The 27,504-nt window shown below is 45.4% G+C and overlaps 1 protein-coding gene across 1 annotated transcript; it reads left to right on the top strand.

Annotated features, from left to right (window-relative positions):
• The first annotated feature begins 362 nt into the window (after positions 1-362).
• On the top strand, positions 363-14,092 carry cav3 (caveolin 3). Its single transcript, XM_041192061.1, has 2 exons — positions 363-658; positions 13,561-14,092. Exons 1-2 carry the CDS (start codon positions 545-547, stop codon positions 13,900-13,902), a joined length of 456 nt encoding a protein of 151 aa, XP_041047995.1. The 5' UTR covers positions 363-544; the 3' UTR covers positions 13,903-14,092.
• Positions 14,093-27,504: the final 13,412 nt, after the last annotated feature.

Here is a 27,504-nt window from a genome sequence, read left to right as displayed (position 1 = left end):
TCTATATTCAAAACCCTATAACCAGTATCCAACACGCTGTAAGCAATACCCTCTACCCAATACCTAACACCATGAGGAATCAATCTCAGAACATACCCTAATCTGGGTTAAATTCACTGAGGTAATTTGCCCCTTGTTTTCTCACTCCTCTTTCCATTCTGGACAGGTATCAAAATAATTCCTGACTGCAGTCTGGCTTTGGACCCCAGTGTTATTAATAAAGCAGAGGGAGGGAATGTGCTATATTGGTGTGAGGGAGTGGACGCTTCTCTGGCTCTAAGGAATGCCACGGGCTGGTGTAGCAGCAGGCTGCAGATCTTGTCTCTCCCACAGCTCGCAATCGTTTGCCAGGAGCCCCTGCCATGTCAGACTGATATCCAGGGTGGGGCTACATTTGGGGAGTTGAGAAAGCCTGGACACTTCTCCCACACCATCTACTTTCCCACCTCCTCCCACAAATACATTCGATTTCCCGTCACTTTAACAGAGAGCGGCGGAACGCTCAAACCATTTGAGTTGTGGTAAACTATTTTGTTTGCAGGTCATGACTGAAACTGATTCCCCCAGCACCGTCCAGAACAAGTTCACAAACGGAATCAACAAAGAAATCGATTTAGTCAACCGGGATCCCAAGCACATCAACGAGGATGTGGTAAAGGTAGAATTTCTCCCTTCTCTTTTTCAGTAACGTGCATGTGGTGGGCTCCTTTATTAACAATAAAGCTCTGTGCAGACCTATCATTAAAATGCACAAGGTCCAATAATATCCCTTGTACACATGTTTGACATTTACCCTTGCTGCACTAAACACTTAAAAAAAGCGCACGCGTGTCTTTAAGCTGAGTTTAAATTCTTTAAAAATACGAATGAAAACTCCACAGTGTTATACACTGCATAATTGGGTGAATTGTTCTGTTTTTCTCCCTCTCTCATCAATTTTTTGAAAGTGTTACCGCTTTAAGTGTGTCCCTGGTTTAAATATCCCGAGTTTGAGGTGTTGACAACCGCTCTATATTTAACCAGCTGTGTGCTCTCTTATGAGTGTACAGATCCTGGGTTGAATTGGACTTGACTGTAGCACTGTACAGGATTTGATATTGGCCACAGTTTATTGAATATCCTGTAAGTTGCCTCAATCTATAGATTGAATGAAACACTTTTTTCCTCTCTGAAACACCTGAAGAGATATTTCAGGAAAAAAACGCCTTAAGAACAAAAACACAGGTTTAGAAAAGGCCTGCACATATCACTGGCCTTTCACAGCCAATGGAATACTTTTTTTTGAGATGTAGTCACTGTTGTAATGTGGCTACATCTCAGCCAGTTCGTGCACGCCAAGCCCCCACAAACAGAAATGTGATAATGACTGTCTCAGTAATGTTGGTTGAGGGATAAATGTTGCCCAAGACACCAAGGAGCGTTACCCTTAACTTCTTTGCAATAGAGCTGCAGAATTTTTTTATTCCCCTGCAAGAGCAGATGGGGCCTTGGTTTAACATCTCATTCAAACAAAAGCTCCATTTGATAGTGCAAAGCTCCCTCTAGTACTATGCTGATATGTCAGACTAATTTTAGTATGGAAGTATCCAGAATGGGGTTTGAACCTCCTACCTTCTGGCTCTGCCTACCTGCAGTGCCCCAGTCCCATTGATATGCGTCAGTACACAGATTACTGTACATAAGCACACAAGAAAAGGATTTGAGATTTCAAGCAACTCAACAATGATGACGAATTGGAGGGGAGTTGACAATTGGGCCAAAGTGTCAATTGAATTCCTGATTCAAGGAATTGAGCATTGTAGGGATGAATTGGAGGATACAGGATAGAATGTTGTCTAGCCAGTGTTGTTGAACAACTGGTTACTCAACAGATGGTTGAGAACTCAATTACTTCGATCCATGCTTCATTAACTGGTTTCATCCACTGTTTAGAAATGATCGTTAGTGTAACTGAGTGTAACAAGGTCTGAGCACAATAACCTAACATTGAATAATCAAGAAGGAGGCTCAGACAGGTGAAATACTCCTCAACACCTTTCCTTGTTTGGCAAAACAGAAACATGAGTCCTGAGGAAGGATCGCCAGGCCTGAAAGGTCAACTAACAATTACCTGATTCCTCTGCAAACGCTGCCTGATCTGCTGAGTATTGCCAGCCAGTTTTGCTTTGTTGTTTTCAAAAAGGCACATTTGCCTTTTGCCATTTTGACAATTTGTTTTTGCAAAAATATACTTTATTCATAAAATATCTTCAAGAACATTCCAAACCATTTCAAAATCACCATCACAAAAGTACAATCAGGTTCAACTTTTACAACATGTAAAACGAGGTACATCATACAATCAATGAACATTACAATCATCTGCAGACATTCATTTTGAGCTGTATAGCCCGGGGGCTCTAAACAATTCCCAGTCCCTCGGTCCTGGGAGAACCCTCCATTTTGAAGTATTTATTCTCTTACCAAAACTGTTGTCTCTGAGAGTCCCAGAACCTTGGTCTGCTCCTTCATACCCACAGTGTGCCTCACTTTGGATGGGCTGAGGGAACTGTCCTGAACCACCCCAATGGAGATGTTCCGCTCAGGTGGCATCTGGGGGTTCGTGCAGAGAGCGGGATTTGAAATGTCCTTTGTTGGAGAAGCTTCTCCAATCCTCTCCCCCTCTGGGGCGTTGCTGCTCCCAGATTCCTGGGGCTGGGGTGCGCTGACCTCTTTGGGTTGTGGGCAAAGTTGGGATGCACTGGTCTCCTCATTGTCTCCAATGTTCTGGAACTTGGGTGTCTTGTCCTCCAACTCCCTAGAGTTTTGCCGCTTCTTCTGTAGATGCCGCCCCAACACTTCTTCATCCGAAGAGCAGCTGCCCTTGTCATCCATGTCGGATGGGAGACGCCTCTTGCCACTTGTCTGGGAAGTGGCTTGGTCCCTTCTTAGCCCCTTCTTCCTTTTGGCTCTCTTCACCAGCTGCCACTCCCCCTGCTGATTTTCCACTGCTGCCTCCTCCTCCATTGATTTGCTCTCCTGAGGAGTGGGAGGTTCAGGGGGCAGTGCTGTTGATTGGCTGTCTGCTGTCTCAATCTTTTCCTCCACCTTGTCTCTCTCCATGTCTTCCTTTGTCCTGTTGTTCTCACAGGGGGCCTTGGTGGTTGGAGTGTTGCAAATGTCCTTGGTTGTAATGACACAAAGCGTTTCCTCTGCTTCCCCCTCGTTGGCTTTGGCTGCCTGTGCATAAGTGAGGCAGCGTTTGGGGCAGGTCCTGTAGAGGTGACCTGCCTCTCCACACAGGTTGCAGGACTTAGTCTGTTTACAGTCTTTTGTCTGGTGCCCTTCCTGTTTGCAGTTCTTGCAGAGGGCAGCACTGCAGTTGGCCGCCACATGATCAGACTTGCCGCATGAGCGACAAAGTTTGGGCTGCCTAGCGTAGACAAGGTAGCCACAGCTTTCCCCGATAGCGAAGCTGGAAGGAGGGTGGAAGATGGCTCCCTTACCGTCGGTCTTGAGCATGACCTTAACCTGGCGTTTGCATGTCCAGATCCCAAAGGCGTCTCTAACCTCAGTACAGCTCCCAACTTTGTCGACGTACCTGGCGAGGAAGGTGAGCACGTCAGCAACAGGCACGCAGGGGTTGTAGAGATGCACAGTCACCACCCGGTCCTGTTGCAATGGGAGAGCAAAGAGTGGCTCCACCATCAGGATCTTGATCTCCGGCAGGTCTCTCTTCTCCTCGAACATCTTCAGGAACTTGATGCAAGCTGCCATTCGCTTGAACGTCACGTCAAAATATCCAGTGCTGGGCAAGTCTTGCAGGGAGTAGATCTCCTCTGCTTCGAAACCACACGCCTTCAACAGGATCCTTTTGATGAAGAAGGCCCGATCCATGGATGGTCCTCCTTCACTGTCCTTCACCGTGACTTGGACGGTGTTAAGTACCCCATGGTATGGGGTTCGATTTGTTATAGCCTTCGCTTCACGACCTTATGACTTGTGTCGCTGTGTTGTTAAATCTTTATCCGCTTGTGAACACTTTAAGAACTCTAGCTGCCCAGGTGGATACTGGGAGCACAGACAAAGGAGGGAGTTATTTCACCTGCTAATAACTCATTCCCTTCCTGATGTTTCCCATTTTGACCAGCCAGCTTCTTCAGGCGAGTAAGGGTCCAACATAAAGGAGGTGGTGGTCTCATGAAATTATGCAAATCGGTGTCCTATTTCACCAATGGGAGCCTCACTGCATTTCAACTAAGGCCTAAGTGGGGAATCTACCTCGACTTTCCTGACAGAATTTTGTTACGCAACCAAAGCTGGTAAATGAAGCTACGATACAGATCATTCACATTCTAATTGAATGGCAGAACAGGCCTGCTGGGCCGAATGACCTACTCCTGTTTCTAAGTTCCTCTAGAAGCTGAAGCTGGTCTGCAGCTGACCTGTGGGCAGAAGAGGCCCTGAAAGGTAAGTGGAAAAACCCTCCTTGGTGGAGTTAGGATAAGCAGAATTCCATTGTCTGTATCCCACAAGGAAAGCTGTGTCCCATACTCCCCCCATCCACCCCAGGGCCCTCCTGAAACCCCCTTCTAATGACATACTGTGCAAGCTTCCTTCTGCTGCCCACCAGTGGTTTCTTACCACCTAAACCTTCACTCTTGCCTGCTGGCCAGCTGCTACTTTCCACCCATATCAAGCAGGCATCAGAATGACGGTGCACAGGTGAAGCCTCGGAGTTAAAATACTTTGGACCTCCAACCTAAATTAGTGAGTGCATTTTGTGCTCAACCCACCTCCCCACCCACTTGCCCACCCCCTCACCCCCATTCCATCCTGTCCTGCCCACCTAAAACCCCCGGGAGTTAAAATTAACCCCTTTAATTACATCCGCAGAATGAGAACCTCAGGGCTTGCACCCTCTCTTTGCCCGAATGCTGCTGCAACTCTGGGCTGAAATGGAATAGCTGGGCAGCCTCAATAATCACATTTGTAACTCAAGTAGTAAATTCATTGGATAAAGATACCACATAGTTTGGTACTGATTCATGTAAGGGTCTCTGTTGTAAGGTGTTGGATGTGGTTTGATTGATCTTAAGGTATTCGTAGTCTTAGATAGTTCAACAGTAAGTATGCATTAACTGCTGGAAACTATATACATAGATACAGTAAAAGCCTAAGCTCGGAGCTGTCTCCATGCTTGCTTCTACAGACGGCTCTGTCCAACATTAAACTGACTCCTTGGTGTGGGTCATGTGTTCTCTTACATCACTGTTTGGACGTTACTGTACTCAGTCCCACGTTGACCCTTTATGTGCCAGACCCTTATACTACACCTTCCCCCACGTCTGTACCCAACATATTTACAAGTTATCCCAGTTTACCCCATGTATTACATCATTTGTACTACCCCATCTCCAATCACTGCTACCATGTTGTAAGGTGTTGGGCATGGTTTGCTAGGTCTTAAGGCATTTGTAGTCTTAGGTAGTTCAACAGTAAGTATTTATTAATGACTAGAAACCACATATACAGTACAGTAAAGGTCTAAGCTAGGAACTGTCTTCATGCTCGCTTCTACCCATGGCTCTGTCCAACACTACACTGACTCCTAGGTGCAGATCAGGTGCTCTCTTACATCACTGTGGGCAGTCTCAGTCAATCAGCCCTTTATGTGCCAAACTCTTATACTACAGTCTGTTGTCTCTGCACTAGGCAGGAGAAAAATAAGCACTGGCTGGGGTTTCCACAACCCATCCCTGTCCAGCATTATTGGAAGCAGATGACACTAGGATCCACCTTTTATTTAGCCTGGTGTGCTCACTATCCAGTCTCACACATCAAGCTGATGCTGTTATGATCTGGAACGCACTGCCTGAAAGGGTGGTCGACATAGATTCAATCTGGGAATTGAATATATACCTGAAAAGGAAAGATTTGCAGGGCTGGGGGTGGGGGGAAGAGCAGGGAGAATAGTACTAAATGATAGCTCTTTTAAAGGACCAGCAGTCACACACAATAAGCCAAAAGGCCTCTTCTGTGCTGTATGATTCTATTATTCCATTTATCATTTGGAAAAGGTAGGAGCGAGCTGCTACTGAAATCTGACTTTAAAAAAAAAATCCTTCTCTGCATGCGGGTGTTGCTGGCAAGGTCCACCCTGGCTAAACCTGAGAAGCTGATAATGCAGCTGAGTGTCTTACTTTAGGGTTTCCCAAACTGTGGGGGTCGTGAGAAGAGATTTTGGGGTCGCGAGCTCAGAGGCAGTCATATCTGCCATGGAGCTTGGACTGAATGCTTACAGCTGTGAGGCCCCTTTAAATTTTGTGGTTTTTCCATTTGTGGGTACAGCCTAATGGGCAGACTTTTGAGGTCTGATTGCTGTTGCAAAAAAAGCCTGTGCAAAGGTACATGTGACCCTGGGAGACTGGGGTGGGAGCGTGGCGGAGTGGGGCCGGGTTGGGGGGGGGGGGGCAGTGGCAAGGGTCAGACAGGGCTTAGCTCCTGAGGAGGTGGAGAAGAGGGGAGAGCAGGGGTGGGACAGAAGTTCAGTATGGTGAAAGTTGTTTAAGCTGCAGGACTTTTCAACAGGTGGTGGGGGGAAGGGGTGGATTTGAACTCACGTTTTACTAGATTAACGGCTTTAAGTGCTCATCAGTTACTGATCCTGTAACATAACGACTATGCCATAACCGAATGACTTCTGAAGTCAGGAAGGATAAAAATACACCAAAGCCACAGTCTGTAACCCATTGGCAGCTGATCATTCCTGTTGAGTGGGGCACATTTATTTGGTTGGTAGGATGTGGGTGTAGGTGAGGCAAATCCGTGCCACAGTGTGAGTGCCTGGCAGGTGGTAGAGTTCAGCGTCAGCTAAGTGATTGGGTTTTTCTCTTGCTCAGATGGAATGCTTCACTCACACGCTGCAGTGCCCAATGACATAGCAGAGTGCTGAGGGGACATGCCAACCCAGCTGTAAGGGATCGACTGAGCCACTGAGCTGCAACTTGACCGCTGTAAACCTTCTGTCTCTGAAGCTGAGGCTCAGCACTTTCGCTGATGTTTGGGTAGCCTAGCAACAAGCAACACTATAAGCTACATGCTTACGATGTAGTTGTACTCATTTTATATTCTGGAAGTAAAAGAATTATTATCAGTCAAAGTGACTGTGAAGCTGTCGGATTGCCATGAAAACAGCTGAATCCTTCATGCCTGTATGGAAGGAAACCTGCCGTCCTTAATTCATGTAATAGGGAGCTAATGCCCAAATTGTACCACACCAAACAGTGCAATATTGAGAGCATTCTGAGATTGGTAGCGGTCAATAGTCATCTTCTCCTGGAATCTTTGCTCTGTCAGCTCTTTGGTATAATCTTCAAAAGGATTGGACACAGCTTTAGGTTGAAACTTTGCTTGTATGTTTTAAATATAATTTAATTCAGGACCATCTGCAGTTATACCACAACTGACAGGTACCACTAACCTGCCCACGGACGTGAGTCTTGGGATCTCACTGCCGATGCCAAGATGTTGACTTCTCAGATCAATAATGTAGAGCTGCACTAAGGGTGGCATGACGGGTTGAGCACCAGCAATGCCAGAAGTGCAGTCTAACGTGCCAAGGCTTCTTTGAGTGCATCTCCCAAACACACAACATTCCCCCACTTAGAAGAATGAGAAGAGCTGGTGCATGGGGACACCACCAGCAAGTTCCCTCCCAAGTCGCACACCATCCTGACGTGAAATCACCGTCCCTTCACTGCCGCTGGCTCAAGATCCAGGAAGTCCCATCTCAGCTGCACTGTGGGAGTATCTTCATCACACAAACTGTGAAGTTTAAGAATGCAGCTCGCTACCACCTTCTCAAGGGTGATCAGGGATAGGCAATAAATGCTGGCCTTGCTAGTGATGTCCATATGTCCAGAATTCATGCATAAAACTTAGCATGAAGGATGCGATCTTGCTAATGAGAGATTAACCAGTTATATTGATTATTTGGGCACTTTCAGCTTAACCCTAATACTTGAGGTCATAAGGAAGATACAACTGCAAATAATAAGTCATAGAATACCCTGAATGTTCAGATGGCCATCTGGTTAATTTTGAGGGCAATTATCTTTCTTTTCCCCTTGTTTTCTCCCACTTTTTCCTGGGTCAAACCTTTGAGAGGTGGTATGCAGAATTTTGGTTTGAACTGTGAGAAGCGAATAATGTGGCGTGTTTTTAGAACAAGCTAGTGAAACCCCCTTTCCGCCTCCCTCACCTCCACTTTCTCCACCAGCCACCTCCCTGCATTGGTGTGGGGGTGTGGGGTGGATGTGGGGAGTGAGGGTGGGAGGGGAATCAAAAATGTGAGTTTGCATTATACCATTCTGTCAGGGTTCCAGCTCCACTGCACCAACATTATATTTAATTTATCCCTTTTAAAACCATTCTTGTCAATTCAGTAATAGAAAAATGTCCATGAATTGGAATGTTGCAGGGGAAGAATATGGGAGAAGTGTGAAACAATGGACTGAATCATCTCAGATTCGCACTCAATGTGCTAGTGCGCGGGAAAAAGGATGTTTTACCTGCTGGCTGTAATGGCGAGTTTTTGCACAATATCATCTGCTTCCAGCCTCATTAATTATTCAGCCACAAGAAACATGCCATCTCACTGGAGGGCGGCCTCTGAATCACCCGCTACACCGTTATCTCACCATTTTCTCACTCCGGGTACTATATCTAAACTGCAGCTGTGCACAGATCTCATTGTTTGCAGCCCGGGACTGCTCCAGTGAAGACATGTCCCTGAAAGCCAAGAAGAGTTCAGTGACCTGTCACTGGAATGCATTTTGGAGGCCCACCATGATGTCCTCCACCCCCGCTCCACTGCAGGAGGTCCAGCAATCTCACTACTCCGGTTGGGAGGTGATGGCAATGGTGGTCAGTGTCAACACTGCACAGGAGGGGTTGACCATCCAGTGCAGAAATCGGATGAATGAGCTCATCCGTGTCGTCAGGGTAAGTCAACCATCTCAAGTCTCTAAACTCGCACACTCACAAACCCATCACACATTCACTGGAATCTCACTCACTGTCAGCTCAAGGGACATCACCACTCACTCTCTCACACACACCCTCACATCTCCATCTAGCCTCATCTCCTCTGGAGACTGCCTCCTCAGCCCTCACCACCTTGAAGCCACTTGCACAGATCAACATGTGCCCCCACCCACACACCCTGGGATACCCCCCTTCCCCAGTACAGTCCTCGTCTTACAGCCTCTTCCCTTGCCTTCCCCAAGCAAGTCCTAGCCCTACAGCCACCCCTGCCTTACAGTTGGTCTGCTAGGCAGAGACCTGTCTGTGATCCCTCCTAAAAGTGATGTGGCGCTGCCTGTGAAGCTGATGACTGTGAGTGCTGCCCGAAGCAAGGGAGGCAAACAAACCTCAAAGCCCTGAGTGAAGTCCAGCTCGCCTGGTGCACGTCGCTTATGTACAGTTGTGAAACACGTCGGTGTGATGTGCTTGGATGATTCAGTGTGGGGGATGATTCCAGCGGGCAGGAATTATAATTATATGCAGATGTATTAAAAATGCTGTTCCCGACGTCCGAGGACAGGGAAACGCCGCCTGCCATTGACAGGCAGAACTGGCGATTGCAAACTGGTTTCATGATGTCGTGAAACAGATTTTTGGCCTTCCTGCCATATTGCTCGCTCACTCCTGCCATGATGCCTGACACCAACTGGGATGGAAAATTCTGGCCATTGTGTCCAATGTGGGACATGACATACAAAACATTAGATAAAGCTCAAAAGGGTCCTGAGAGAAGCCAGCGAGGTTATTATCAGGACTTAAGTCATTGAGACATCAAGAGGGCATCACTGAAAGAGATGTTGGCAAGGGACTTGAGCAATTTTAAGAATCCCAGAGAGACACAATGTGATTAATATGAAGCTGATCTTAGAAAACTAGGAACTGCTGGAACTTCAAACTAAATGTATCTTTAGAAGCGACTACGTGATACTTCAAGCTGATGGCTGTGGCTCAGTGGTTGCACTTTCATATCCCAAGTGAGAATGATGTGGGTTCAAACCCAACTCCAACAAACCTGAGCACGTAACCTACACTGACACCCCAGTGCAGCACTGAAGGAGTGCTGTACTGTCAAAGGTGCCGTCCTTTGGATAAGATGTTAAACCCCAAGGCCCCGTCTGGTCTCTCAGATGGATGTTAAAGATTCATGGTGCCATTTGAGGAAGAGCAAAGGAATTCCCCTGATGTCGTGGCCAACATTCATCCCACAGAAACATCACTTAAACCACTTAATTGGTCATTTATCACATTGCTGTTTGTGACACCTTGCTGTGTTTCCTGACATTACAACAGTGGTTATATTTCAAGAAGTATTTAATTGCACTTTGAGATATGGGATGTGCTGCGTTCATGAATGGTGTTATAGAAATGCAAGTCTTTTTTTTTAAAGTAGGCCACAGATTTTGTCATGCATCAGCAAATAAAATGGAGAGATGTCTGATGTAACAGACAGAACATGCAGTATGGAATGAGAAAAGTCCAAGACACCTATCAGCTGATCTACAGTTTACCCCATCACCAATTTTAGTGCAACCATTCAATTGTCAGAGTGAGTGGCCCCTGTCACAATTACTGAAGCAAGATGCAGCTTCGTGAAGCATCTCCCTGGTACCTAAACGTAATTGAGCCAAGCTGCAGTATTAGTAGTCTGAATTTACAGCTCATATTTACAACATGTATTTAACAGCCTACACTTCAGTCAATGTGGAGAAGGCAGCAGTTTAAGTACAGGTGGAGTGAGGAACTCAGCTTGAAATAGTCACCATCTCTGTTTCATCAAACTGTCAATAACATTTGTTGCCTGAGAACAACAACATTTTGCATTTATGTTGCACCTTTAACTAGCAAAATGTCCCAGGCGATTCACAGGAACATCATCAAACAAAATTTGATGTCGAGTCACAAGGTGTTATTAGGACAGATGCCAAAAAGAGAGAGGGGGGGGATGGTTTAGGGAGGGAATTCCAGAGGTTGCAATTGGGAACCTTAAGCCATGGTTTCACCAATGGTGAAACAATGAAAATTGGCGACTTGCAAGAGTCCAGAATTTGAAGAGGGCAGAGACTTTGGATGGTTGTTGGGCTGGTCACAGATAAGGAAGAGTGAGCCATGGAGGAATTTAAAAATATTGATTATTAAATTCGAGGAATTGCCAGACCCAGCAAAGGTCAGCAAGCACAGGGGTGATGGGTGAGTAGGACATGTTGCGAGTTAGAGCATGAGTTTGATTGAAAGCCAATTTTCTAAAAATCACTTTTTTGCAGATTAAAAAAATAGCCAATTAATAAACCCAATACATTAAAGTTCATTCAGCAGCTCAGCCTGAGCCATTCCAGAATAGGGACTAGGAATATGTCAGTGGTGGATATGTCAGTAGTGGAGTGACATGGGAAACATAATTCTGCTCTTTAACAAAAAGGTTTTTACCTCATATCTCATTGTGAATGATCCATCCAAAATCCGCAATCTTATTCCACAATACTGAGTTATAACAACTTTAAGATGCTTGTGTAAAATGTAAAACGAATTCCTACAACTGCAGCATAAGTGTTAAGTAATCCCAGCTGATGTTCCTGCACACAACGCTATATTCGATTTCAAAGTGCAATGGCATCCTGGAGTTGCCACTCTTTTTCCATACTGGCTGCATTCGGTCATCTTCCACACATTTGCATGATCTGCATGGAATTGAATTTGTGTGTGTTGAAGATCCGATGGCAATTTGATGCATTCTGAATGCTTTGCCTGGGTGCAAGGTCATGCAAGGAAGAATGAATGTCAACCTGTATAACATCTTTAGTGACAACAGATGTCCCAAAGTATCGCCCAGCCAATGAAGTGATTTTGAAATGTAGCTATTGTTGCAATGTAAGAAACATGGTAGCCAATTTGCGCACAACAAGCTTCCACAAACAGGAATGAATTAAATGCCAGATATTCTGCTTTTGGTGGTGTTGGTTCAGGGATAAATATTGACCAGGACAATGGTGATAATTCCTTGCTTTTCTTTGCAAAGTAGCATGGGATCTTTTGCATTCACCTGAGATGTTCTGGAAGGGGTGAATTTGTATGACAAACTGGAAGTTATGCAATCTATGCTTGTGTCAGTCTCCATTAGATAGAAAAATATATTCTCAATTCTTCCCATTCTCACTTGTGGAGAAGGTATTTGTGGCTATCTCACCTGCTAATCCATTGAATTCAAATTCGGCGGTGAGTAACTCCGCTCCTGACTCCCCAAAGCCTGTCCACCAGTTACAAGGCACAAGTCAGGAATGCAATGGAAAACTCTCCACTTGCCTGGATGAGTGCAGCTCCAACAACACTCAAGAAGCTCAACTCTATCCAGGAGAAAACAGCCCTCTTGATTGGCACCCCATCAAAACTTTGAACATTCATTTCCTCCACTATTGGCCCACAGCGGCAGCAGTCTGTACCATCTACAAAGTGCACTGCAGCAACTTGCCAAGGCTCCTTTGACAGCACCTTCTAAACCCGTGACCTCTACCACCTAGTAGGGCAAGGGCAGCAGATGCATGGGAACACCACCACCTGGAAGTTCCCTTCCAAGTCACACACCATCCTGACTTGGAACTGTATCGCTCTCCATTTAGTTATTTACACGTCAGTTATATTCACTCATCTTGGTTCAGTAGTCCTGAATATCCTTGCATAACAAAAATCTATCTCAGCCTTGAAAGTTTCAAGACAACCCAGCATCCATAACCTTTTAGAGAGACTGTTCCAGATTTCCACTATTCTTTGTAGGAAGGAGTTCTTCCTGATTTCACTCCTAAACAGCCTAATGCTATCTTGAAGATGATGTCCCCTTTTTCTGGGCTTTCCCATTGGGGGAAATAGTTTCTCTTCATCTACCCTATCTATACCTTATAGCACTTTAAATGCTTTAAAATTTGAAACATAACTTAATTGGCAGGGCATTAATACCAGGCAGTCTCCTATTTCCTAGGGAAATTTTCACATATAACTAGTAACAAAAATAGGGCAAGTTTTCCAAATTTACTCAACTAACATTCTAGATCCTAATTGTCGCCAAAACTCATCAAAGAACTTAAAAAAATAAACAAAGCAACTTGTGGGTTCTCTAATAGGATCCAAGTCAATTGATGAAGCCGAAACTAACACACAGAGCTTTTCTTTATCAAGAGAGTTTATTGACTTGTTCAGTCTCACAGTTCTCCTCCCACTCAACCCTGTGTCCCAGTTGTCCCCTATTTATATGTGCTCAAAGACAAGTAATAGCCATCACCCATTTCTCTTAACCATAATAATGCAATTGATCTTAACAAACCTTAACAATGTAATATTCTCTGTCCAAAAAGGTGTCTCAAATTTTAAATCAATTTTGGAGCTAAGAGGTTGAAGGCGGGATGGGGGGGGGTGGGGGGCGAGGGGTGGGGGCGGGTGGGGGGCGGGTTGGTGCTCAGTGTTTGACATATGTGGAGTCTGAAAGTGTGATTTTGGTTGTGCCCACAGATAGAATTTGATGATGTGTTCGCGGAACCCGAGGGGAGCTACAGCCTGGACAAAGTGTGGAAAATCAGCTTCACAACCTTCACTGTGTCTAAGTACTGGTGCTACCGAATACTGTCTGCTATCTTCGGCGTCCCCCTGTCTGTGTTCTGGGGTCTCTACTTTGCCTGCCTCACCTTCTGTCACATCTGGACCATTCTGCCCTGCATCAAGAGCTGCTTGATCGAAATGCATTGCTTCAGTAGGATCTACTCCCTCTGCATTCACACCTTCTGTGACCCCTTTTATGAAGCCCTGGGCAAATTATTCAGCAGCATTCGTGTCACTTTACATAAGGAAGTTTAGTTTCTCATTATGTCTTCTATCAACATATGTACCCTTACAGAAGGCTTGTCTGCTAAATTGCCATATTACATTCAGAACTTTTTCTCTTAAAATTGTAATTCGCTTTTACTGTTGATATGGTCGTAACTTTATCTCACCATTTTTGATCATTGTGAAGTTCTAAAAATGTCTAAGAATTCATAGACAAACATTACTGTTGTACCAGAGCTGTCTGAGTCGTTCTTGTCTGGTGTGTTTATTTGCCACAAAGATTAGCCCATCACTATTGTAATGGTGTTTACGTATCTATACTCCGAGTTCATTACCAGTGCCCTGCAAGTGTATTTCCATCCCCTTCCCAGCCCAGTCTCAGAGGTTGAACCAGACTCAACTCTGAGTGAGCTTCTGCCCATCACACTGAATGCCAACTTCAGTAATGTCGCCTCTCTCCCCTGCTTGGCACATCTGCTGCTGAAACCATCATCTGGGTGCATCTATCACCTTCAGACTCCACTATCCCATTCACCTGACTCTGACCTCTTCTGCACTTCCAGCTCTATTCACACCCTTATTAGGAGCTGTCCCTTCAGCTACCTAGGCTCCATGCTCTGGAATTCCTTCTTTAAACCTCTCTGACTCTCACTCCCTCTTGGCTACTTAAAAATAGACCTCTTTGAGCTTTTGGCTACCCCTCCCAAGATCACCTTTTTTGTCTCAGCATCTGCTAGACAATAGATGCTATTGTCTAACAGTGTCTCTATGAAGTGTCTCAATTGGGACATTAGGAGAATTATATAAATGTAATTTGTTATTAATTGGAATTTGTTTTGCTCAACCAGGTATCTTGACATTTATGGAAACACATCAACATATTGAAGAGTCTTCAAACCCAGAAAAATCCACATCAGTTGACATTCTGCATAATACACAATGCAAACTTCCTATAGGGAGGGACACATCCCACCTAATTACTGGCCTGTGCTCACTGTATTAGTGTGCTATAGAGACCAACCAGTCCCAGTGTATTCTGAAGTATACCAGATCTAACAGGGTTAAACTATGAGGGCAGGCTGTGTACATTAGGTTTGTATTCTCTTGAGTGTAGAAGATGAAGGACTGACCTGATCGAGGCACTTGAAATGATTAAAGAATTTGATAGTGTGGTTGTGGTGTGTTACAGTTCACTCAGGGAGCCCAAGTTGCTGTGGCAACATGCACTTTTATATGGAACTATGGATAGTGACAGTTGAGGCTCCAACTTTCTTTCTATCACATGGCTGGCCAGCAATTGTTCCCACTCTTACCATCTGCCATTGGCATGTGTGTTGGGGGGGGTTGCAGGTTGATGCTCAACCTGTTTGGACAGGTTACAAACACAGCTTCCTTGGCCATCAAGTCCTGAGGTGGGACTCGAACCTAGAGCTTCTAACTCAGTGGCAGGGTCGCTGCCTCCTACTTGACAGTGTAGAGAGATAAACTATTTCCTCTCGTGAGGGAAGAGTCCAGAATACAGGGGACTTAGCTTAAGTTATAGCTAAGCCATTCAGGTGATGTCAGGAAACATTTATTCATACAGAGAATAGTGGGACCTTGGAACTCCCCCAAAAAACTTGAGTTTGGGGGTCAATTGAAAAGTTAAAAACTGAGACTGATGGACCTTTGTAGGTAAGAGTATTAAGGTTTACAGAACCCAGGTGGGGAGGTAGAGTTAAGGTACAGTTCAGCCATGATCTATGACAGCAGAACAGGCTCAAGGGGCTGAATGGCTACTCCTGTTCCTACATTCCTGCTCTGTGGGAGATTAGCTGCCCTGGGCTGTGGTGACAGTGTTTATGTTTTGGGCGGAGGCAAGTGTGGGGGTTTCGGAGGCCACAGGAGTTTGTTAATACTTCACCCATTTCTTCACATGTGCACCTGACCAGTGAGAGCCATCAGCGACCGTGGAGGGGAATGTGAAGGCGGTGGTGCTCCCATGCATCTGCTGCCCTTGCCCTTCCAGGTGGTCAAGGTTATGAGTTTGGAAGGTGCTATTGAAAGAGCCTTGGTGAGTTGCTGCAGTGCATCTTGTAGATGGTACACACTGCTGCTACTGTGCGGCGGTAGTGGAGCGAGTGAATTTTTGTTGGTGGGGTGCCATTCACAGAATTGTTAGTGTGGAAGGAGGCCATTAGGCCCATCATGTCTGCACCGGCTCTCTGAGCATTTTATTTTAGTGCCAATCTTCTGAATTTTTCCCTGTAACCCTGCACATTGTTTCTATTTAACTAATCATCCAATGCCCTCTTGAATGCCCCAGTTAAACCTGCCTCCACCACGCTTCCAGGCAGTGCATTCCAAACTCTAACTACTCACTATGTGAAAAAGTTTTTTTCTCACCTCGCATTTGCTTATTTTGCAAAACACTTTAAAACTCTGCCCTTTGGTTCTTGCTATCCGTATGAGCAGGAACAGTTTCTTCCTATCTAGTCTGTCCAGACCCCTCATGATTTTGAAAACTTCTATCAAGTCTCTTCTTAGCCTTCTCCTCTCCAAGGAAAACAGTCCCAACTTCTCCAATCTTTCGTCATATTTGAAGTATCTCATCCCTGGAACCATTCTCTCTCCAATGCGTTCACAACCTTCCTATAGTGTGGCGCCCAGAACTGTACACAATACTCCAGCTGAGGTCTAACCAGTGTCTTGTATAAGTTCATCATAAGCTCCCTGCTCTTTCACTCTATGCCCCTATTAATGAAGCCTAGAATAATGTATGCTTTAGAAACAGCTCTCTCTACCTGTCCTGCCATCTTTAATGACTTATGTACAGATTCACTCAGGTCTCTCTGATCCTGCACATCCTTCAGAATAGTATTCTTTACTTTATACTGTCTCTCCATGTTCTTTGTACCAAAGTGTATCACTTCACACTTCTCCGCATTGAACTTCATCTGCCACTTATCTGCCCACTCCACCAATGTGTCAATGTCCTTTTGAAGTTCTACACTATCCTCCTCACAGTTTACAATTCTCCAAAGTTTTGTGTCATCCGCAAACTTTGAAATTGTCCCCTGCACACCAAGATCTAGATCATTTACATATATCAAGTCCCAATACTGACCCCTGGGGAACTCCACTACAAACTTCCTTCCAGCCCAAAAAATATCCATTAACCATTTCTCTTTGTTTTCTATCCCTCAGTCAATTTTGTATCCATATTGTTACTGTCCCTTTTATTCCATGAGCTATAACTTTCCTCACAAGTCTGTTGTCTGGCACTGTATCGAATTTTGGAAGTCCATATACACCACATCAATGTGGGCTGCTTTGCCTTGGATGGTGTCGAGCTCCTTCAATGCCGTTGGAGTTGCACTCATCCAGGCAACTGAAGAGTATTTCATCACATTCCTGATTTATCTGTGAATAGGCTTTGTGGAGTCAGGAATGAATCACTCACTGCAGATCACCAAGCCTCTGAATTGCTCTTTTAGCTGCAATATTTATATGGATTGCCCAGTTAAGTTTCTGATCAATGGGGACTCTCAAGGTATTGATGGTGGAGGATTTAGTAAGGCTGATGAATATCGAGGGGAGATGGCTGGAATCCCTCTTGTTGGAGATGGTCATTGTGCAGCATTGTCTGAATATTATTCAGGTCTTGCTGCATGTGGATAAGGATTGCTTCAGCATCTGAGGAGATGTGAATGGTACTGAACATTGTGCAGTCATCAGCGAACATCCCCATTTCTGACCTTAGGATCAGATAAGGCCATTGTTAAAGTAGCTGAAGGTGGTTGAGTTGAGGGCACTACCCTGAGAAACTCCTGCAGCAATGTCTTGGGGCTGAGATGATTAACTTCCAACAACCACAACCATCTTCGTGCTAGGTCCAACTCGTGGAAAGTTTTCCTCCTGATTCTCATGGACTTTCATTTTGCTAGGACTCCTTGATGCCACACTTGGACCAATGCTGTCTTGATGGGAAGGGCAGGTACTCTCACCTCACCTGTGGAATTCAATTCTTTTGTTCATGTTTGGACCAAGGCTGTACTGAGGTCTGGAGCGTGGTCTGGGTGGAACCCAAACTGAGCAATGATGCACAGCTTATTGGTGAGTAAGTGCTGCTTGACAGCACTGTGGATGAGACCTTCCAACATATTGGTGATGATTGAGAGTAGACTGATGAGGTGGAAGTTGGTGGAATTGAATTTGTCCTGCCTTTTGTGAGGGGGCATACCTGGGCAGTTTTCCACATTGTATGGCAGATGTCAGTATTGTAGCTGCACTGGGAGACCTTGGCTAGAGGCTTGGCTGATTCTGGAGCACAAGTTTTCATAATGCTGTTGAGATAAACTTTGCTGTGTTCTGTCTGCTGAGCCATTTCTTGATATCATGTGGAGTGAATCAAATTGACTGAAGACTAACATCTGTGGAGTCAGGAAGAGGCTAAGATGGATCATCCATTTGGCATTTTTGGCTGAAGATGATTTCAGACACTTCAGCCTTGTCTTTTGCACTCATGTGCAGAGCTCCCCCATCAATGGACTGAACAGTTAGCTGTTTAGTGACTAAAAGATCAACGACTTTGGAATTCACATGCCCTTTGCCTCCATCTTCAAGAGAGAAAAACTATGACATTCTTCACCCAGTAGAATGTGAACCAAGAAATGATTAGTGAGAGATTGAATGACTTCCCTGCTGATTTTAACAAAATAAGTGTACCAAGAATGGCCATCTCAGTAAAGGTTTATTATCCCAGCACATGGGAACATAAAACTCAACAACATCAGTGTCTTTCCCCCTCCCTAGCAAACACATACCTCATGTACACACATAAAGGTAGAAAATGTGTTATTATACTATGGCACTCCAGTGTAGTACTGAGCGAGTGCTGCATTGTCGGAGGTGCTGTTTTTTGGATGGCACTTTAAAACGAGGCCCTGTCTGCTCTCTCAGGGAGATGTAAAAGATCCCATGTCATTTTTACGTAGAAAAGAAGGGGAGTTATCCCCCGATGTCCTGGCTAGCATTTATCCCTCAATCAACATTGCAAAACAGATGATCTGGTTACTGTCATAGTGATATTTATGGGAGCTTGTGTGCAATCTGACTGCTGTGTTTCCTACATTGCAACATGTAAACTTCAAAAGTAGTTCATTGTAGAGGGATGTGAAACATCTGGTGGTTGTGAAAGGCATCATCAAAATGCAAATCCTTTTTTGATAGTTAATGTGTTGGACTAAATTCCTATCTCTGAACAAGAACTTGGCTTTATGTAGCATAGTCCATAACATTGTAGTAACAAAGATAGGCTGTTCCCATTAGCTGATGGTACAAAGATTAGGAGGACACAGATTTAGGTTTTGGGCAAGAGACGGGGGAATGTGAGGAGGAACTTTTTAATGCGGTGGGTGCTCATGGCCTGGAACTCACTGCCTATGAGGAAATGGAGTCGATGAATGACTTCAAAAGAAAATTGGATGGGGACTTCAAGGAAATAAGCTTACAGGGCTATGGGAATGGAGCAGGGGAATGGGTCTGATTGGATTCTTTAACAGAAAGCTGGTATTGGACTCGATGGGCGAATGGCCTCCTTCTGTGCCAGGAACTCTATGACTCTATGAACTCAGAACATAAAAGTACTTTACAGAAAATTGAGTACACCTGACGTGAAGTCACTCCTATAATTTAAAAAACACAGCAGGCAGTTGGCCGATAGCAAGGCCCCACAAACAGCAATGAGAAAATGACCAGATTGCCTGTTTCAGTGGAGTATTGAGCAATAACAGTTAGCCAGGACACCAGGGACAATGCCCCTACTCGTCTTCAAATAGCATCCTGACATTGTCTTACCAAAGGCAGTGCCTGTCACACTGCCGCACTCCCTCAGCACTGCACTGGCGTGTCAGCCTAGATTATGCACTCAAATCTTTGAACTGGAACTTGAATTCAAGACTTTCTGACTCAGAAGTGCTGAGCCATTGAGTTATTATGGCACAGAAGGAGGCATTCATCCCATCGAGTCCATGCCTGCTCTCTGTGCCATGGCACTGTAAAAACCTTCCTACTGTAATGGTATTGTTAACCCATTTAACATAAATGGTTTCAGACCTCTGAAAATACTGGAGAGGGGAATTTGCTACCACTGCTTTAAAGATTCACACAATAATGTGAGAAAAGGCAATAAAAAAATGAAGTATACAATCTTAAAAGAGGGTACTAGAGCAGAAAGACCTGGGGTTATACTCCTTTGAGCAAACTATAATCAAATTAACAAATTAATTAACAACCCCTTAAAGGGGCACTATAACAAGAACAAAACTTTAAAGAAACTTATTAAATTAAAATAATGTTCCCGGGGATGATAATGCTCTTCAGCCTCTGTGGCGTCGACCACTTGCCAAAGGCCTCAAGTGTACCAGTGGACACCGCATGTCCCCTGTCCAGGGCCACCTGGGTGCAGACGTAGTCACGGAAGAGAGGCAGGCAGTTGAGCCGAATGACCACCTGAACCACCTGCTGCCTGGATCTGTTTTTGGCCACTTTGGCCAGACTCAGGTGCAGACCAATAAGGAGGTCCTCTGATCTACCAGCCACTCCCTCTGCAGCAGGTGGCCAAAGACCGGGAACGTGGAGTTGAAGTGCCAGCAAAGCTTGAAGCGCAGCCCCCTGAGATAGTGAAACAGGGGGTGCAGCCTTGCACAACCTACATATACATGGAACACTAACTCAAAGCCAAAGAAATTACAGGAGGTCTGTGAGTCTGCGAACTGGCTCAGTCTATGATTGCATAGGACTGCTGTGTGCAACACCTTCCACACTCAATCCCCAATAGAAAAAGGGAGGACTCTCATATAGAGAGCCTCCCCACTGATGGCCCCTGTCTCCTGAGGGCTTTGGGGCAGAACGCCACGACACGTCCAGACTGTCGATGAGGGGGAGGAAGTGGGGTGTGTGCAGCAGCCCATACAGGGGGCCCCTCCACGCAGAGTGGAACAGCACAAAGGGGATTTCTGCAAGACAGCTCAAGTTCTGGGGCTGAGGTTTATGAGGAAGGTTTTAGGATCCAGGGCCTATGAGAAATTCCATCCAAACTAGTGTCAGGTCAGGCAGGAGTGGTGCACAAGCTTGAACTGTCTCGACACTTGGAGTCGACTACCACGGACTTAAGGCTCTGGATAGCTTTGGCCTGAAGCTCGAAGTCCACCAGTGCACATCCAGCCCATTCCTCAGCCATACAATCTCCAACTCTGCTCACCGCAGCAGCCTGAATCCTCTCTGCTGCCAGCCTCATGACTGCTGGGGTGAGGATTCCTGACCAGTGGCTCTTTGAAAATAGTTGCTACTCCTGATGGGGGAGAGCTCTGGCAGGAGGCAATCATAGCAAAGACAGGCAGGGCCTGAAGATGGAACCATCTGGGTGCGAAGGCTCACCAATGCCTTGCCTAAGTAAGAGACTCAAAGTAGAGAAAGGCTTGAGCTCCTCCAGCACAAAGTCCATCTGGCATTGATTGACCAGGAGTCCTGAACATTTTTTTTATTCATTCATGGGATGTGGGCATTACTGGCTACGCCAGTATTTATTTGTCCAGAAGGCATTTTTAAGAGTCAACCATATTGCTGTGGCCTGGAGATATGTAGGCCAGACCAGGTAAGGATGGCAGAGTTCCCTCCCTAAAGGGGCATTCGTACAACGATCAACAATGGTTTCATTAGACTTTTAATTCCAGATTTTTATTGAATTCAAATTTCACCATCTGCTTTGGTGGGATTCAAACCCAGTTCTCTGGAATAGTAGTCCAATGACAATACCACTATGCCACTGCCTACCCTATATTTTCCCCAGTTGATCTTGTCAGAGGAAATTGTTGACATTTACAAAGACAATGCCTCCAATAGTGAAGCACTCCCTCAGTGCTGCACTGGAGTGCCAGCCTTGGCTTTTGTACTCAAGTCCTGGGCCTGGATTTTTGGGATGACGGGGTCTCATTTCTCACTAGTCATCTCATGTTAGAATGAGCATCAATGGCTGCAGGCAGGACTTCCACCTCTCACTCGGGAGGAAGTCCCGCTTTCGAGAGCAGCCGGCCAATTTGATTGGTTGGCAGCTCTCCCTTCCGCGCGGTGACAACACCACAGTGGACAGAAGAGGAACTACAGGGTGAAGAGAAGCCTAAGTCTGGGGTCTGAAAGCCCAGGTAAGTTCAAGAGATCCCAGGGCAGCAAGGGTAGGGGAGACCTAAGGGGGCCGCGAAGGGGACAATTGGGATGTCGGGGGAGGGGTTGGGATTGAGGGATGTCTGGAGGCCACTTTAAGAGTTGGGGGAGGCACCCAAATTCAGAAGGGGGCTTTTGATGGAGGCACCCCTCCCACCGCCCGCCACCCCACCTTCCCACCCGAGATGTAACAGATAAGACCATAAAACGTAGGAGCAGAAGTAGGCCATTCGGCCCATCGAGCCTGCTCAATCAATGAGATCATGGCTGAGCTGATAATCCTCAACTCCCCTTTCCTGCCTTTTCCCCTTAGCACTTGATTCCCTTAAAAATCTGTCTATCTCAGCCTTGAATATACTTAATAACCCAGCCTCTACAACCATCTGAGGTAAAGAATTACAGATTCACTACCCTCTGAGGGAAGAAATGCCTCCTCATCTCTGTCTTAAATGATTTTCAACCTTCCCTCAAGGCATCTCAATCCTCCCACCAGCCTAAAATTTGGGGCTGGGCAGGAAACGGCCCTTAAGTGGCTAATAATTTGGGTAAAATCATATGTGCTCAGGGCAGGCGGGAATCCAGAGAGAATCCCATCCCTTCAATTTCAGGGTACCCCCACCCAAAAACCTGCCTGTGGGGGTACTTAAAATTTTAGCCCTGGATTGGGGACTTGCCCACAGAACATTGTGACTCAGAGGTGAGAGTGTTACCAACTGTGCCATGGCTGAAACTCAATGTTAAGAGGAGATTTGATAAAGTGTTCAAAATCATAAGGGCTATGAACAGAGTGGATAAGGAGAAACTGTTTCCATCAGAAAAAGGATCAAGAACCGATATAAAGTGCTTTACAAAAGAACCTGAGGCAACATGAGGAAGATCTTTTTCACACAGCAAGTGGTTAGGATCTGGAATACACTACCTGAAAGTGTGGTGCAGGCAGATTCAGTTGTGGCTTTCAAAAGGAAACTGGATAATTGCCTGAAGATGAGAGATTGCAGGGCTGCAGGGAAAAGGCCGGGGAGTGGACTGAGATGCTGTTGCAGAGAGCCGGCACAGACATGATGGGCTGAATGGTCTCCTGTTCTGTATCCTTCCTATGATTATATGATTCTCCAACAATGATTTCTACTCTGCAATTTTAGCTATAAGACTCTTGATTCATTCAATCTATAATTTAAAATTGTGTCTATTACACTGATCAGTGTTAATGGAACAATACACTCCAAACCAATGGCGCATTTAAACATCCACTATTCATATACATGAAACAGTCTGACTGTAAATAAAAATAAATACTTTCATTTATATAGCGCCTTTCACAAACACAAGACATCCCATTGCACTTTTTAACCAATTAAGTAGTTTTGAGTGTCTTCAGTAGGTCGACGAGGAATTTTTCGGGATTTATTTTTCTCTGAGATTGACTGAGGTTTATATGCTGTCTCTTCCAGGAGAGTACACAAGTGCTGATTGCTGGGGGATATTGAGGATCATCATGTTTGGTTACCACTTGATCGAATGGGGCAGGCTCGATGCTGGTGTTTTCCAAAAGATGACGCAAAGACTGAAAGAAATTGCAATCACATTTTATGGGTAAATGAGTAGCTTGGGCAACATATTAAAGGACATTTAACCAGAGACTGATACGAATGATTATTGCAGCATCAAGTTATTGCCACGGGGCAAGGCTGAAGTGGATACTGTTGATCTTTTACTGGGAAAGTAGAAAATGCTTGAAAGAGGGCTGGCACACTTATGATGGGCCAAACTGACTCATTTCTACAGTTGTGCGGCAGTATGTAGCAGAGCGCAAAGCAGAGTTCCAGCCAAGAATGTGTAGCAATCTGCTAGACGTACAGCACTTGAGATGTCAAGGAGCAGTGCTGACGGAGATGGTATGAAAGACTCAGATGAATCATTGAGCAACTGGTCTTCAAATCCCACAAGAATAGAGATGAGTTATAGTGCTACCTCATCAACTCACACCCACATGTAAATCCTAGTGCAGGATTAGAATCTGTGCATTTTAGATTCCTGGAATATTGACACCAGTCATGGGGGAGGCGGGGCCTGAAAAGGTCAGATGGGTTGTGGCTGAATAGTGCGGCAACAATGTCCTTGCAGGGCAATTTCTGAGTACTACTGGGGAGGGTTTAAACTAATGTGAAAGGGGGAATGAAAACCAGGAGGTAATATTAGAGAGGAACACCAAGATGCATAGAGAATTAGGAGCAATGGTTGGTACTAAAGTAGGAAATAGTAATGTATTGGGTCACAGAAGGAGGCCATTCTGCCCATTGAGTCCATGCCAGCTCTCTGTGAAGCAATTCAGGGCAGCGAGTTCCAGGTCATTATCACTCACAGCATAAAAAAGTTCCTCATCACATTCACCCTAAATCTCTTACCCAAAACCTGAAATCTGTGTCTCCCTAGTCCTTGTGCTTTCAGCTAATAGGAACAATTTTTCCTCATCTGCCTTATCTTGTCATAATCTTGTACACCTCTGTCAAACCTCCCCTCAATCTCCTTTGCTCCAAAGGGAACAACCCCAGCTTTTCCAACCTACCTTTTAACTGAAATGCCTCATTCCTGGAACCTTCTTGGTAAATCGTTCTTGCACCCTCTTAAGGACCCTCACACACTTCTGAAAGTGTGGTGACCAAAAGTGGATGCAACACTCAAGTTGGAGCCTAACCAGAGCTTTATAACAGAGTTCTGCATAACTTCCCTAATGTTGCGCTCAATCTGCTGGATTTTTGTCTCCCTTAAAAGGCAGGAACTGTGCCGAGAACCGGTAAAATAAGGCTCGTGGAGCCAGAATTTTAAAAATCCCGCTCCATTTCCACTGCATACCACCTTCCCTTAGGTGATAAAGGTTTGGGTTACGAGTCCACATGCACGTCCTGTGATGTCGAGGTTGCCATTATAGAGGCAGAGGGGGAATTTGTTCTTCATCCCCCATGCTATTTTCTGCTGCAAAGGGAAGGATATGGAAGCCTGTGGGAACCGCACTAGATCAGTCAATTTGTAATCTTCAGGGAAGCATGCTGGGGAGTTGGGAACCTTTTGACTGGCAAATTTAACAGGTCTTGCCAATTCTTCCTCATACCCTTTCTGTCCCCTCCATTCCCCTTAATATCCTCTCCATACCTGCAACCGTTACCATATCCCTTCCATTACACCCCCATACCCCTTCCAACCCCCCCATATGACCTCCATATCCAGTCTTCCAGTATCCACTATGTACAGAACAATTGAGCCAATGGCAAGTCTGGCAAGGCTTTGAAATTATCCTGAAACTGACACAGTAAGCAAAAAGGCTTTGAAAGTCTCATTTGAAAACAAACTGCTCATCTTACAAGCTCATTAAGGTTTAACTCAACTACAGTCATTCAATGAAAAAAGCTTTAATCCACTTAACACCTCTCAATCTTATCCAAATAAACAAACATGCATTGAAAAAGTACATCAAAGAAAGAATAACTTATTACAACCCTTGATGCACCAATTCCATTAGCCATTCTTGGAGCTCAGTCAAGCATTCATAATGAGACCATCTGGTAACTGTATCAACAGAAGCTGTTTGAACAGATGGTCAGATATTTTTTGTGGTTGATTGACACTTTTTATGTGGCTGTAAGATGTGCTAAATGAAAGGAGTTTACTCACTGGACTTGTTCTGAAAGCACTTTTGAGATGATTTCCAAGATTTTGGAGATCACTTCTGCAACCTTGGAGTTTTGTTGCCTTTGATCTAAACTTCCCAGCTGTCAGTCTTCACAGCAGCAAGGCAGCTGCTGATACAGCTCTACCTTATACCTCAGATATGCATAAGAGGAGCAGAAGCAGCATAAACAGCAGTGGAAGCAGCAGAGCATTCTCCTCAACAACTGCCGCTCCACAGGCCACCACTTTCTGAGGACATTTGAAGGATCCCTGGAATCACCACACTGCACAATTCCACCAGAATCTCAGCTGTCATTTTACATTGGCCATTACCTGTAGTGTGCTCATGCAAGGCCTGAGGCTTGTCTCCAAGGGTGAATGGCAACTGACTGGAGTGACACTTGGCTCTGTGGTCCTCATTTGCAGGAAGGTAAAGGGAGGTTTTCCTTCATTGTGGACACCATTCGAGTTCATGGCAACGCCATTAGAATCTGCAGCAGACCCTACCAAATAAAAAGCAATCAGGGACCTAAAGTGCCTCCACCTTTGGAAAAGCACAGGCAGCGGCTTTGGTGGCAGGGCAAGATTGCCCCTCCTGCTTCTGAATCCCATTGTCACATGGGTCAGAACCCCGCACCATGTGGGAGACGTTGTGATTTTTCCCGGGGTGGTCAATTAACGACCAGAGGGCGGGATCATTGTCCAATTAAGGATGAAGGCAGGCTCTCGAAGTTGGATGAAGGGCCAATCAGAGGCCTCCCAGCTTGAAAACAGCAGCGGGCTGCAGTGGAAGGGATGTGAGGGAAAGGGTGACCTCTCCAACTTAATAAAGTTTAAATTAAAAAATGGCCTTTGCAGTCAGGACACCACAGTAGGGGACGGAGATGTTGGGGGAGGTGGTGGTGGTGGCAGTCCCTCCACAGGGTGGCCTGTGTCTGACACAGCACCTAGGCAGACAGGGAAAGCCTGGAGCATGGTCCCCCTGATCTGCTGCCAAGAGGCCGCCTCCAGGCAGCTAAGCTGTCCCCAACCACCTCCAGGAAGAGTCATAGAGTCATAGAGGTCTACAGCACAGAAAAAGGCCCTTTGGCCCATCGAGTCTGCACCAGTCAAACAAGTACCTAACTATTCTAATCCCATTTTCCAGCACTAGGCCCATAGCCTTGTATGCCATGGCATCGCAAGTGCACATTCAAATACTTCTTAAATGTTATGAGGGTTTTTGCCTCTACCACCCTTTCAGGCAGAGTTCCAGATTCCCACCACTCTCTGGGTGAAGAAATTCTTCCTCACATTCCCTCTAAACCTCCTGCCCCTTACATTAAATCTATGCCCCCTGGTTATTGATCCCTCCACCAAGGGGAAAAGTTCCTTCCTGTCTACCCTATCTATGCCCCTCATAATTTTAAACACCTCAATCATGTGCCCCCCTCAATCTCCTCTGCTCCAGGGAAAATAACCCCAGTCTATCCAATCTCTCCTCATAACTAAAACTCTTCAGCCCAGGCACCATCCTGGTAAATATCCTCTGCACTCTCTCTAGCGCAATCACATCCTTACTATAATGTGGATTCCAGAACTACACATAATACTCCAGGTGTGGCCTAACCAGCAAATTATACAGTTCTAGCATAACCTCCCTGCTCTTATATTCTATGTCTCAGCTAATAAAGCAAGTATCCCATATACCTTCTTAACCACCTTATCTACCTGTCCCACTACCTTAAGGGACCAGTGGACATGTACACCAAGGTCCCCCTGCTC

Source organism: Carcharodon carcharias, chromosome 7 (assembly GCF_017639515.1).
Source record: "Carcharodon carcharias isolate sCarCar2 chromosome 7, sCarCar2.pri, whole genome shotgun sequence".
Classification (NCBI taxonomy): domain Eukaryota; kingdom Metazoa; phylum Chordata; class Chondrichthyes; order Lamniformes; family Lamnidae; genus Carcharodon; species Carcharodon carcharias.
The sequence above is the reverse complement of the archived record's forward strand: the minus strand, read 5'-3'. Positions and strand labels throughout refer to the sequence as shown.